Raw genomic sequence first — 13,647 nt, 5'->3', positions numbered from 1 at the left:
GTCTTCCCTCCGTCGCGGTGGTGAAACTGGGAGTGCACAACACACACTGTATGACGGGAGCGCACAAAACACACTGTACGACGGGAGCGCACAACACACACTGTACGACGGGAGCGCACAACACACACTGTACGACGGGAGCGCACAACACACACTGTACGACCGCCGCGTCGCTTGTAGCTCTCCGCTGGGGGGGACAATACCATCACAACGGTTTTATTTTTGTCTTCCAAGCCGAAGCCACAGAAGACAGGTTGGCAGTGCCTCCTGGCTGTTTTCAGGTGCGTCAACGATGACAGGGCCAAGGCTGCACGAGGTTACACTTTGCTCCCCTTTTCTTCTTCCGTTTCTTCCCAGTGCACCATTGATCCAAGGCCAGTAATGACTCCCATTTCCCTACCATCCATCAATGGCGGGGGGGATCTATACAGTTTGGTTTGTGTAAGTGTTGCCTACACTACGGTGCACATCATGCAGACCGTACCCCATTTCCTCCCTCCTAAGGGTTCCCCATAGGATCTATAGGGATGGGATGGGAGCGGAGGGAGGCAGAGGGACACCAAGGTAATGATCAAACAGCAGTATTGGACCTATAGGGAGATTCTTAGAAACCTACCTAGCGACAGCTAGTTGCGAGCTCTGCACCAAGCCGAATTTGGATTGTATCTAGATTCAAAATCTCATCTGTTCACTCGAAAAACCCAACCCTACGTATAGGGGCGGTGTACGAGAGACCAATGCTCGATATGCGCACGCACATACAGGGTTCAGGGTTTGTTTACCACATGCATGGTTTTTCAAATCGCCAAGAATGGATGCAGATCTAGGGGCCGTGGTGTAGCGGTTTACATTGCTATAACGTTGCAAATCGTTGTAGAAATGCAAGGTCTAGCACTCCTGGAATCCTAAATAAAATCATACGGCATGAGAATGTTTCAGACTCATTAGCATACGACTCTCCTCTTACATTGGCTGACGATTGGCGACCTGTCAACCCTTCTGCTTCGGGACGACTACCTATCTCTCTCTAATCTGATGAGGTTTGACAATAAATTAAAATGCTTGCCTGAACAAGGCCATAGTCTGAAAGATGAACTTCAGCTTATCATTAGTTCGGTCATAGAACACATTTTTGATTCATCTTACTTACTTATCTTAGTAGTAATCGTGGTGGCAGTGTTTGCAGTAGCAGTATGAGTAGTGGTATTGTCAGGCCTGCATTAACCTGCCATTATGCCCTGGGGCTGAGAGGTTTCGTAGGCCCCCTGAGAGGGGATCGTACAATGGAGATGTGTAAATTGGGGGGGTGGGACTGTGGCTGTGGTGTCAAGTGGCGACTGGGCCCAGCTACCACTAGTGGCCCCCTTTTTTCTTGGCTCACATTGTCTTGGGCCTACGCCGATCGGGGGGCCTATCATGGGCCAGTAAAAAAATAAATAAATAAAAATTGACTGCAGCTCATGATAGGCCTCCCGATCCTCGTAGGCCCTGGGGCTTCAGCCCAGGTAAGCCTGTGCATTAAGGCGGCATCGGGTATTGTTGTCAGAAGTAGTAGTAGTAGCATTAGAAGTAGCGGTAGTGGTGACATTAGAAGTAGTAGTAGTAGTAGTAGCAGAACTACTTCTCGTAGTTGTATAGAATAGTATTATACGGTAGTATAGAATGGAGTGTGAATTGCCACAGAACTATGCTTACATCTCCATCACAACCGCCACAGGTTTGGCTCTGAAACTGTCCGGTGGCCGGTCTACCTTTTCCCTTCTGAAGTAGTGCAGACCACCAAGCAGTTTTCTGCTTTCACACCTGTCAGAATGATCCAGAACCCGCCTCAGGTGCACATCACACAGTGAGCTTTGGCCGGCCGTAAAATGGAGGCCTTTGACATGCTGCTTTTTTCTGTTGGTGCCCAGAAATGAAGCAGAGCAGCGCACCGTTCCTTTTGTCGGTTACAAAACCACAGTTGACATCCACATATAAACCGACAATGATGTTGTGCGTTTTTTACTTTTAGAGTTGGATTTTTTTCAACTTGGGGGTCCAGGGCTCTCGTCCAAAAGCGAGAGGCACTCACGGCATGGCGCTTAGCAGCACAACAGCAGCGGGCAAAACGCTTGGTTCCCCATTGATAACAACACCATAATGGCCGCCCCCAGCTGTTTAAAGCATTCGGCGGGAGCGGGGCCCTCAGGACAGAAAGTGATGACGCCATCAGAGTTAATTTGGACTTCTGGTTATTAGGAACCTCAAATGACATCCGTATCCACTGGCTGATGACCTTCAGCCTCGTTTGTGGTTATCGTGGTGATGATCCTTCACCAGGGACCCCCGTGTTTGCTGCTGGGTTCCCCCTGCCTCTCACTCACTCTCTCTCTCGCCCACTACCGTTTTCAGAGAGGCGATGGTGGGTTGAGGCTACTGCCCTTAAAGAGAAGACTAGACTAGCATAGTGCCCACCACACAATTTAATGCTCATACACACACACACACACACACACACACACACACACACACACACACACACACACACACACACACACACAAACACACACAAAGTCACTTCCACACATTGCAATGCTAACACACAGGCATACAAACACACACACACACAAAGACACTTCCAAACATTTTAATGCTCACACACACACACAGACACACACACACACAAACACACACACACACAAACACACACAGACACTTCGGAGTCTGTTATAGCCAGATGTGACTCATTAGTACAGAGAAACAGACACTTGCATTCATTTTCACACAAACCAGGCAGAGTCAAAGAGACTTATTCACGAGGCACAGTGTGTGCGCTCGTCATTCAAATAACTTATTGTGAGGATCGTACGATGAAAGTGTTAAGAAGAGTGTGAACAGTTCCAAAAATGATTACGAAAGGAATTTCAAAAGCCACAGTGGGCATTGACAAATGTGTTTTGTTTTTTTGTACTTCATCAGAAAAGAAGAAGCAACTAATCATAGAGAGAGACTTATTCACGATGCGCAGTTAGTGTGTTTGTCATTCATTGAGTTGATTCTGGTAAGTACTTACCAGAAAAATAGAAACAACTAACCATAACAAAAATCACAATTAAAGTCGTTAGCACTAGTTCTACTTTGTTTATATTTTTTACATCTCTGTTTCTTCTCTCTTTTTCTCTCTTGCTGTGACACAATGAAGGCATCTGCCTGCTGCCTTGCTGTCTAGCAAGGTAGCGTCCTTCGGAGGCAGTGTTTTTGTTTCAAGTTAACTGTAATGGAGTCCGGATTGACTTCCCATGCAGCGATGCATCACAACATCATGATGTTGCCAAAATACCTAAAGTTTCTGTAACTTTCGTCAGTTACAACGGTTATACTTCCGCTCATTAGCATCATTAGCATTATTTGCTGTTGTAGTGGTAAGCTAGTTGTAGTATAAGTCATTTGGGGCAGCTGCTCTCCATTCTTCTTGTCAGGGCAGTGGAGTGGGCACGCAGGATTTTGAGATAACTTGACCAATGAAGTAACGTCAATGCTGCCCTCAAATCCTAGCTAATCGGAGGCACCTCGGCAGGCTGAAATTAAAAACACATGACTTGATGCCTCCCTGCCCATGAAGGCTACCTGAAAATGCAGCAATTTTACCCATTTACCCAGCCTATGTGTCTGTCAAGCCAGTGACCATTTTTGATTCAGCTTACAAAGCTGATTTACCGCCTTCTCCGGTCGCATTGTCCAATTAGAACCACTTTCTGTAATTGGCCTGCAACTGGCTTCACCTTGAACCTCATGTAAAGGATTAACAACAACACAAACCGACATGACAACGGGATTAGATACAAAACCACTCATACGTTGCATTAAGCAAACAAAATCATTATAATAATAAAACATTTAAAAAATAATAATAGACAAATGCACACCATTGCCTCAACCCGTTAGTGATCACAGTTGTACATTTACGCGCATAGATGTGAAAAAACAGCAACATCATCATCATCACCATCCACACAAACCCATACAATAACAGACACACACACACACACACTCAGTCACGCATCGACCGAACCCGCGTGGCCCCCAGAAGAGTGGAGCATATGTTCCCCCACCGCCGGTTGGGGAGCGCGGCGAGGCGGGGGGGGGGTAATGTTTATGAGCAGCTATCATTAATATGACAAAACGAGGCTGGCGGAGGAATTTACGGCGGGCCGCCTCCGCCGCGTCTGCCAGCCGTTCTGATGGCCGCTTCCGATGCCTGTTAGCATCACGCTTGACGTTCCACCAGTCATAACCCCCCATGGATTTATGACTCCCGCTGGCGCCGCTGGCTCCCACCGACGAGCGATTTGTGCCAGGGACCGTGTTTGTTTGTTTGTTTGTTTGTTTGTTTGTTTGACGGGTTTTTGACAGAGGATTTTTGTTTGTTTGTACGTCTATATACGTGTGTACACATCGTTTGCTTTCTTGTGTGTGTGTGTGTGTTTGTCTGTGTTGTGCGTGTGGGCTTGTGTGTGGGCTTGTGTGTGTGTGTGTGTGTGAGTGTCTGCGTGCATGTATGTGTGGGTGTGTGGCTCTGTCCATGCGTTTGTGTTTGCATGTGTGTGTCTGTGTGTGTTTGTCTGTGTGTTTGTGGGAGCAATTCTGCATGTGTGGGAGTGTGTGTGTGTTTGTTGGTGTGTGCATGTGTATGTTTGCAATGATTTGCCCATATATTTCCCTGCATGCCAATGTAAAAGCTTTAAAACAAACAGCATTTGCACAAGAGATCTCTCTCTCGTTATCTATCTCTCTCTCTCTCTCTCTCTCTCTCTCTCTCTCTCTCACGCTCACTCTCACTCTCTCTCTCTCTTCCTCTCTCTATCACTCTTCTTAAATCATGTCCAGCTTTGCTGTAGAACAGAGTATGTCTTTGACGATGCAGGAGCCATCACCACAATGGGCAGCCTATTAACTACGCTGGCTACTATCTGCACTACAATATCCTGCCTGCTTCCTTCCTGTTCCATTAGGGCCTGTCATCGGTGCCAGGTCGCATCCATCCTCCGGGCTGTGCTCCAGTAGATCAAACCATCGATTAAGCAATCTGTTGCCTGCCGGCCATTTTGGGCATTATTGATGTCTGTGTTTTAAAGTGATAAATTTGGGGCTCCCGTTTTCCGTAGTGATTTTTTAATAAATGCCAACTGAAAAGTTGGTTAATATACTTTAGCGTCAGGTTCGGGGGGGCTGTTGTTTGTACGCTGAAATCATTGCCTTCTCAAGATAAATGAAACTAACCGTAGCAGGGCAGCCCCAAGCCAACCCACAAGGCTGCATCCTCACAGTGGAGTGCGTTAGCGCGACTAGCATTTGACTCATCGGCCGCACACACCGAGTACTCCGCACCGTGACTTGATGCTGGCGGGCCGCGCTCTCTGTCTCCCCCTGTGGTCTGCAGGGCGGTGGTGCACATCCAGGTCAACGATGTCAATGAGTTTGCGCCCGTGTTCCGGGAGGCGCGGTACCGCGCGGCCGTGACCGAGGGGAAGATCTACGACAGCATCCTGCAGGTGGAGGCCACGGACCAGGACTGCTCGCCGCAGTACAGCCAGATCTGCAACTACCAGATCACCACCGCCGACTCGCCCTTCGCCATCGACCGCAATGGTGAGCCGCGGCCCAAACGGCTACACTTTTACATTTTATTCTCATTTGTTTCTGACTGGGGACGGTATGGGGCTATGACGTCCACTCACTGCTGAGGCGGAGGGGCGTGTACCGATACACACACCCACACACACACACACACACACACACACACACACACACACACACACACACACACACACACACACACACACATTGCTGCTTTGTGTAGAAACTGGCTTGGAAAGTAAATCCCTTGACAGATGACTTTCTCGCCGGTGGGAACAGGTTCTTTGCCACTCAAGGACAAAGTCAAGCTTCGCCCCAGGACCCATCAGTCACCACAAATCAGATGGTGTCCGTGCACTCGCTGCCAAAATACACACGTGCATCAACGCATGCACACACCCATCCACTTATACACTCACACGCAGATGCACACAGGCAAACAAACACAGATGCATACAGAAAAAACTCAAATGGACAAATGCACAAAAACACAAAAACACACACACACAAATGCCCCAAAGACAAACCAACACACACACACACACACACACACACACACACACACACACACACACACACACACACATCATCACACACACACACACACACACACACACACACACACACACACGCACACGCACACACACAAATCCCCCCAAAGACAAACCAACCCACCCACACATTCTCACACACACACACACACACACACTCACACACACACACACACACACACACACACACACACACACACACACACACACACACGCACAAACACACACACATGCACGAAGGTACCGCTGTAAAAGCAATGGACGGTTGCACAAATATACAAACGCACTTGCACACACGCAAACACTTCCTCTGGCTGATCAAATTCCAAGCCTCAATACCGCGTGAGCGTCCTGAGCTGATCCCACCCACTTCCTGAAGCCAATCTGTCACAAGAGGCGAGCTGAGCTCCAGGGTTGCTGCTAACCATTAACCTTGACATTGAAAAAGGGATGCTTAAATACTGCTAAATCTTGCTAACTTTATTACGTCTGTCATTGGAACTGGCCAACGACTCATGGGCTAATTTCTAATTTACACATTTTTAATTTACGCCTCGATCAGATATGTGACTCCTTTACAAATCATAACCTGTCTTCCCTGCCCTACCTGTGAAAGATCCTTGAACAAAAAACTTTTCCCCTCCTGCTTTATAACAAAGAAAAAGTACAAAAAAGGCCGGTAACACTTTTTAACATTATTCATCCTTTTTTTAATGATGAAGTGAACATTAATAAAAGATTAACATACTGTTTAAGATTATTTGTGTTTAGTGTATTTAAGTGTTAGCCTTTCCAACCAGCCTTTCCAATGGACTGTTCCAACTGGTGATATATCACTAGAGGGTAGATTTTAACTATCAATGGTTAATCACCATCACACCGGTTGGAAATATAGAACCCTTTAACTTTCCAATTATTAATGATCTACAAATTAATATATATGTTTTGTTATTTATAAGTGCATCATTAACTAAAGGCTGGGGGCTTAGACATTAAAGTTGTACCAATGAATAGCTCACATTACTAAAGGCTTATAAATCAGAGTTGTACAAATGAATATCTCGCATTTACTAAAGGCTAATAAATTAATGTTGCTTTAATGAACAGCTCACATGTACTAAAGGCTTATACACAAATGTTGTATCAATGAATAGATTAAATTGACTAAAGGCTTATAAATGTAAGTTATCATTAAGTGTCACCATCTTGGGTGTCAGGCAAATGGGCATAAAAAGCGCTGATTGGTGCAGGGCACAAAGGCCGGGCTGAGGAGGACATGGTAAACAGAGCCTGGCTGGAGTGCTCTCTGGCACTCAGTGCTGACCGCATGCAGCACACTTTTAAGAGCTCCAGTAGCAGAAGAGCACTCTTCAACTCAAGAGCACTAGAGGCGAAGAGGAGGCCAGGGAGAAAACGCAACAAACTATGTAGGGCCGGCCGGATGCGTGGGCGGATGGACGGGGGGGGTTACAATCACCGGTGATTGAGCTTGTCTAAAGCCGTTAGTCGAGAGAGGAAAGGCCTGCGGTTGGGGAATCTGAATGGTAAATAAACAATAAAAGTGAAAGAGTTGTTGGGTAGGGGCTCGGGGGAGTGGTGAGGTGTGATGGAGAGACCCCTTGTCTGCGCAAGAGGACCGACCTCAGAAGGATGGGGATAGAGAGGAGAGATGGAGACAGGGAGGAAGAGGAAAGGAGACACAGATACATATGGAAAGAGAGATGGAGAAGGATAAACAGAGACAGAGGAGGGGAGAGGCAGGAGGCGGGGGAGAAGGGCAGACCAGTCATTTATTAGCTGGCTACCCTTGCCAGCAGTCACAGCACGCTCCGTCTGCTGACACAGATACGTTGATGTAATAATTGAAGGAGGAGGAATAGGAGTGTGCATGTGTGTGGGGGTGTGTGTTAGTTGGCAGATGCATGCAGATCGGTGTCAATGTATGCAGGAGAGAGGGGGGGGGGGGGGGGGGGGGGCGGGGGGGAGAGAGCGGGTGGGGGGGAGAGAGAGAGAGTGAGAGAGAGAGGTCATAAGAGTTGAGGCCGCAAACAGTGAAATAAGATGAGTCTGCATCCCACTGAGACAGTGATGCACATCGGGCCGGATGGGGAAGTCAGACTGGAGTGAGAGAGAGAGCGAGAGAGAGAGAGAGAGAGAGAGAGAGAGAGAGAGAGAGAGAGAGAGAGTAGGGGGATAGCAGTTCTAAACAACCTGAGACAGAGATAAAGAGAGAGAGAGAGAATGAGACAGGAACAGGGGGGCGGCTGACGAGACCTTGCCCTTCCCTTGTATGCAAGCCATCTAATCCTACCCCCCCTCATTCCCCCGGATGGTCTGTGCTCATCAAAACAAGATTGTTGCCCTCTGCCACAACAAACCCCACGCCGCAGAAGAAACGTCACTCCCTTGTCTCTGACTTCTCCCACACTCCCATTCCAGCTAGCATTCTTCCAGCTCTCCGGAAACCCATTTGTAGTACTGTGTCTCCATCCGATGCTGTTAGCTTGCTGTCTTGTTCCCCCCCCCCTCACCCACTGGTCCCCCAATCCAAGCCTCCCAAACACAAATTAAAGCAGGCTTCACACACTGCTGCCAATGCCCCGGCCAGCTGCGCTTTTATTATTATCCATCTGTAGCCGTGTGGTCATCAAGTATTATTGATGACATTAGGGCCTTCAAGAGATGTCCTCCTTCTCGCTGTGCTGCTCGTTCAGGAACCCTAAGGTGACAGCTAGCTCATTGAAATGCTTTTGCACGCGATGAGCCTTTTCCCACTTTTCCCTTCCCCTCCGTCCCGTCCCCCCCTCGCTCTGGCCCTGACCTGTGTCACTCAGTCGGCTGGATCTGGGACTGCGACAGCTTTGGTTCTTAACATCAGGATCCAAGCCGCAAGGATCACGGCTTATGCGGTGCAGACGTGCGGTGTGCACGGTGTGTCACCGTGCGGCCGAGGGGGGTAGCTGTGCCTCGTACCCTGAGCCATCAAGCACCCTGCACGCCTAAAAAGCAGGCACGCAGAAACTCACACACAAACACACACACACACATACCACACACGCACAAACATCCATGTACGCTAACACCTGAAATTACTCCAAAAATAGACATTTTGGCAGTTGTAGATAAGAGTGACTTTGAAGTGAAGTAAAACAAAGGTCCCACAGCTAAAATATCATTAAAATAAAGATGTTTTCTTTTTAGGAACGTGCTTTTCCAATCACAGCTTTGAGGTAAAGTGTTCGAGTTGTTTTAGATGACTTTATTCATTGAATTAGACTATAATTCAGAGCTAGTTCTCGTAATGCATAATTCAGTATCTATTACATATCCATTTCAGCACAGAGTAGCGTTTTTTTTTCCAGCCTTTTGAATTGCATTGACCCAGAGTGCACCACTGATCAGTATCGAAACTTTTGTGGCTCAAACTGAGCTCAGTTCATCACAATATTTAGCAGTGGATAACATAGACCAGGCCACGGCTAATAAATGATGGAGGGGGAGATAACGGACTGCAAATTAATTTGGAATGAGCTGACACACAGATTATATGGCTGGCTGGGACCTCGCGTGCACCTGCAGGGCGATCGGTATGTGATTGGTCAAAGACTCACCTATTACAGCTGAGGAAGATTACTCAGACTCAGCCCCTTTTCATCTTTATATTAATAACAATGATACCACGTTCAGATCTGAGCAATTTTCCCAAATAAAAACATTGTGCATCCAAATAGAAGCAGCAATACAATACAACGGTTATTTATGAACATATAAATAATGTTTTTTCAAGTTCTTTCAAGTTGAAGACACAAGACAATTGAACTAACTCAAACTAATAAAGTCGTACTTAGTTTAGACACTTAGTTTTTGGTAATTGCGGGGAAATCGATTGAGGCTAGAAATTTAACATAAATGCCTTCTCAACCCAGGGGCTTTGCTTCGGGCTGAACTTATTTTGTCTTACTGATGTGTGTTTCTTTCTTCCTGCTCATTGCCAGTTTAGAGCATGGATGCATTAAAAGGTTCTGTGTAATTGTTGATGAGCTCATCGGCTGCTCTACATCCATGTCAGCATCGCTGTGCCCAGTGCCATGCCCAGAGTGGAGGACCACGCCCGAATACACCTCCTCTTAAAGGAGAAGATATGGGCAGGGGGTTCCGGTATGTCAGGGGTTGTGGTACCATGCCCATTTGTACCCTCTCCTTTAAGTGAAGATACAGTTAGGCGATGTAACACAACCCCTGAAATGCTGCTTTCAGGTTCATTTTATGCTAGCGTGGGGCTGCTGTCTCCCCTGTCAACACCCCTTCAATTCAAGCTTGGAATTTCCTTCTAATGTCTTCTTTAAAACATTAGCAACGTATGCGACATCATGTGCATCCCTTTTTGTTTGTTACCCTGATATGGCAGAATACACCCTTCAGAGGTATCATAAAGCTGAGTCTATCTGTTCTCCAGCTTAAGATTTGTGGTCCACAAAGTCTATAGCTGTTCTGTGGGTGTGCAGATGAGACTAGAACAATAGTGTTAGATGTGCAACTGCTCTTTTTCTTTATTTTAGGGCGCTGACACATTTGAAGACTCGGTCCGATTCGATAATGAGGTTGAAACCTTGTTGCATTTTTAGGACATTTTAAGACGCCCCAAACATTGAAACGACAAAGACCTCAAGGTTGAGTTGTTTGTTCGTCGATTGGACTGGTCTTAGGTTACTTTCATTCTGCTTTGGTGTTACAAAAGAAAAATAACACCATTTACATAATTATGCCACTGAATAATTACAAAACCTTTTCGTGACTTTTTGGTAACAGAGTGAATACAAGCAGTTACTTTATATAGATGTCCAACCATGTGTAGCATCAGTGGTTTCACCTCCTTATTTCACCATGTCTTTTTAAGAAGGAAATATTCAAGTATACCTGGCTGGACATGTTTGGTATTCCCTGTGTACAAGCAAACCAAACCACAGTTAACTTGGAAGTGGACCCAGCCCCCCGTCTTCAAGCAGACCAGAGTATGTTTGTTTGGTCCACACCAGAGTTCTCACCACAAAACACCATAAACCCAACCTACTATCAGGTGAAATGCTCCAGGGTTAGATTACAACTGATTCAACAGCTCAGGTGTGAAAGCCTTCATCGTTTCAGATTGAAAACTTGATTTGGTGTGGCCTAAGTATGAGATGATCCATGGTCCTGCTCTTTAGCCACTGTGGGTGACACTAGGGCTCCACAGCATACCTCTATATGCTTAGGAATGCAAGACATGAAAAAACAGGACACAATGATGTTCCCCTACATCTTCTGTGGAAATAAGTTTGTAGGTTGAACCCTTACCAAATTGGTTTTACTAAACATAACATGGGTTTGGTCTTAACCAACAATTGCTCACATTCACTCTAATAGTTGACCTGCACAAGTGGACCTCTTTCTGACGCGTGGCTGGGGGCTGTGTTCATCCGTCCTCAATGTAGATTCCTCTACCCCCTTCTGCCCTGCAGGTAACATCCGGAACACGGAGAAGCTGAGCTACGAGCGGCAGCAGCAGTACGAGATCCAGGTGACGGCCTGGGACTGCGGCCAGAAGAGGGCGCTGGTCAGTGCCCCCGTCCGCATCGACGTCAAACCCGTCTGCAAGCCCGGCTGGCAAGGTAGGCCTTCCATGTTTCTGTGTGTGTGTGTGTGTGTGTGTGTGTGTGTGTGTGTGTGTGTGTGTGTGTGTGTGTGTGTGTGTGTGTGCGTGCGTGGCTGTGTGTGGCTGTGTGTGTGTGTGGCTGTGTGTGTGTGTGTGTGTGTGTGTGTGTGTGTGTGTGTGACTGGGGTGTGTATGTTTGTGTGAGAGACAGAGAGAGAGAGAGAGAGAGAGAGAGAGAGAGAGAGGGTGGAGAGAGACAGAAAGGTCAACAATAAAGTAAAGGCTGGCTCATGGAAAACACTGTAATTATTCAGTGCGTGTGTGTGTGTGTGTGTGTGTGTGTGTGTGTGTGTGTGTGTGTGTGTGCGCGTGTATGTTTTTGTGTGTTTGGGTGTGTATGTGTGTTTGTGTGTAATGTGTGTGAGCAAGAGTGAGAGGAAGGACAGCGATAAACCAATGAATGATCGTGTGCATATGCGTGTGTGTGTGTGTACGTATGTGTGTACACCTCTTTATTTAAGAGCACAACAGCCACACATTTGCATGTGCAGCAGTCCTCATCTCTCCTTGTGGGAGTGTGCGCAGCCTCATTTTTCTCCATTAAGCATATCTGCACGTCAATGCGTCCTGTCCGTTATATCTCTTACTCCTCTCCCCCCTGCTCCACACAAGCATCTCCCTCCCTCCCTCCCCCTCTCTGTCTGCTCTTCCTCTGGCTCTGGAGGAATTGGCCTGTCAACTCTTTGTGCTGTGATCAACACCACTTTAGCGTGAGCGGCTCGGCGGCGAGCTGAGCACATCAGAGCACCGCCGCGGCAGCCGGAACAAGGGCCCGGGCGCAACGCAGCAGAGACGAGTGTCTGGCATCAGTGTCGTCTGCGCCGACGGCGCAGACGACGACAACAGCAACGGCGACGTTGCCGGTGATAACACAATCGGCACTTGAGATAAACGCAGATTTAATTTGCACCTGTCACATCGGATCCCAGCACAGGACGAGAGTGGGCCGGGGGTTGGGGGGAGGGCGGGGGGACGTGCACACGGCGGGTGGAAGGAAAATTCTGCCATTTATACATTTAAGAAAATAATAATATATGTGTTTTTAATGTTCTCTGTCCTGAATGTAGGTATTATTGTATTAAATGATAATACCATAATAAACCATAACCACAGAAGAATAGAGAAAAGTGTAGAAGAAAACATCACACAAAAACATTTGCACACACACACACACACACACACCAAATGCATGCACGCACGCACACACAGACACAAAACTATTTGTTACTGAACCCAGATAAACATATGGACAGTTTGGGCATGTGAACAAGTTTAGCGCACAAACACACAAAACCACACACATACACGCGCACGCACACACACACCCCAGCTAGACTGCCGTGGGTGTTCAGAGTGACATTAAGACTTTTCTCCTAAGGCTCCCTGCTAATCCTCTCTTTGAAATCCATTTGCACTTTTCTTCGCATGTGTGTATTCTGTAATTTTGAAGATGTAGTTTTGGCAAGCAACAACACACACACACACACACACACACACACACACACACACACACACACACACGTACACAATCCTGGTGGATTGTAAAGAGCAGTTGTCGCTCAGAGCTGTGTGTGGATGCAGTGTGGGGAGAGAGAGTGGTCATGGGTACAGATCAAGGGATATTTAATAGGACTAGTAGTTGGAATATATGGAGCGGGCAGTTTCACAAATGTCAAAGACTTAAACACACACACGGAGACACTCATTGTTTGCCTATTTACTAGTCTTAGGGAGCGGGCCGTGACTAGGCTGCTAATGGCAGCGGTAAAAGCCTGGCTGGGGATGGGG

At 47.1% G+C, this 13,647-nt stretch overlaps 1 protein-coding gene across 1 annotated transcript in view; it reads left to right on the top strand.

Annotated features, from left to right (window-relative positions):
* The window catches only part of LOC307073733 (calsyntenin-2-like), a 212,852-nt gene that overhangs the window by 138,011 nt on the left and 61,194 nt on the right, over positions 1-13,647 (top strand). Inside the window, exons 4-5 of the mRNA XM_079733692.1 lie at positions 5,420-5,628; positions 11,666-11,815. Coding sequence (XP_079589818.1) covers positions 5,420-5,628; positions 11,666-11,815 — 359 coding nt within the window. The remainder of the gene's footprint in view (positions 1-5,419; positions 5,629-11,665; positions 11,816-13,647) is intronic.

The sequence above is a fragment of the Pollachius pollachius genome, assembly GCF_949987615.1.
Source record: "Pollachius pollachius genome assembly, chromosome: 3".
Lineage (NCBI taxonomy): Eukaryota > Metazoa > Chordata > Actinopteri > Gadiformes > Gadidae > Pollachius > Pollachius pollachius.
This window is presented reverse-complemented; position numbering and strand designations above follow the sequence as displayed.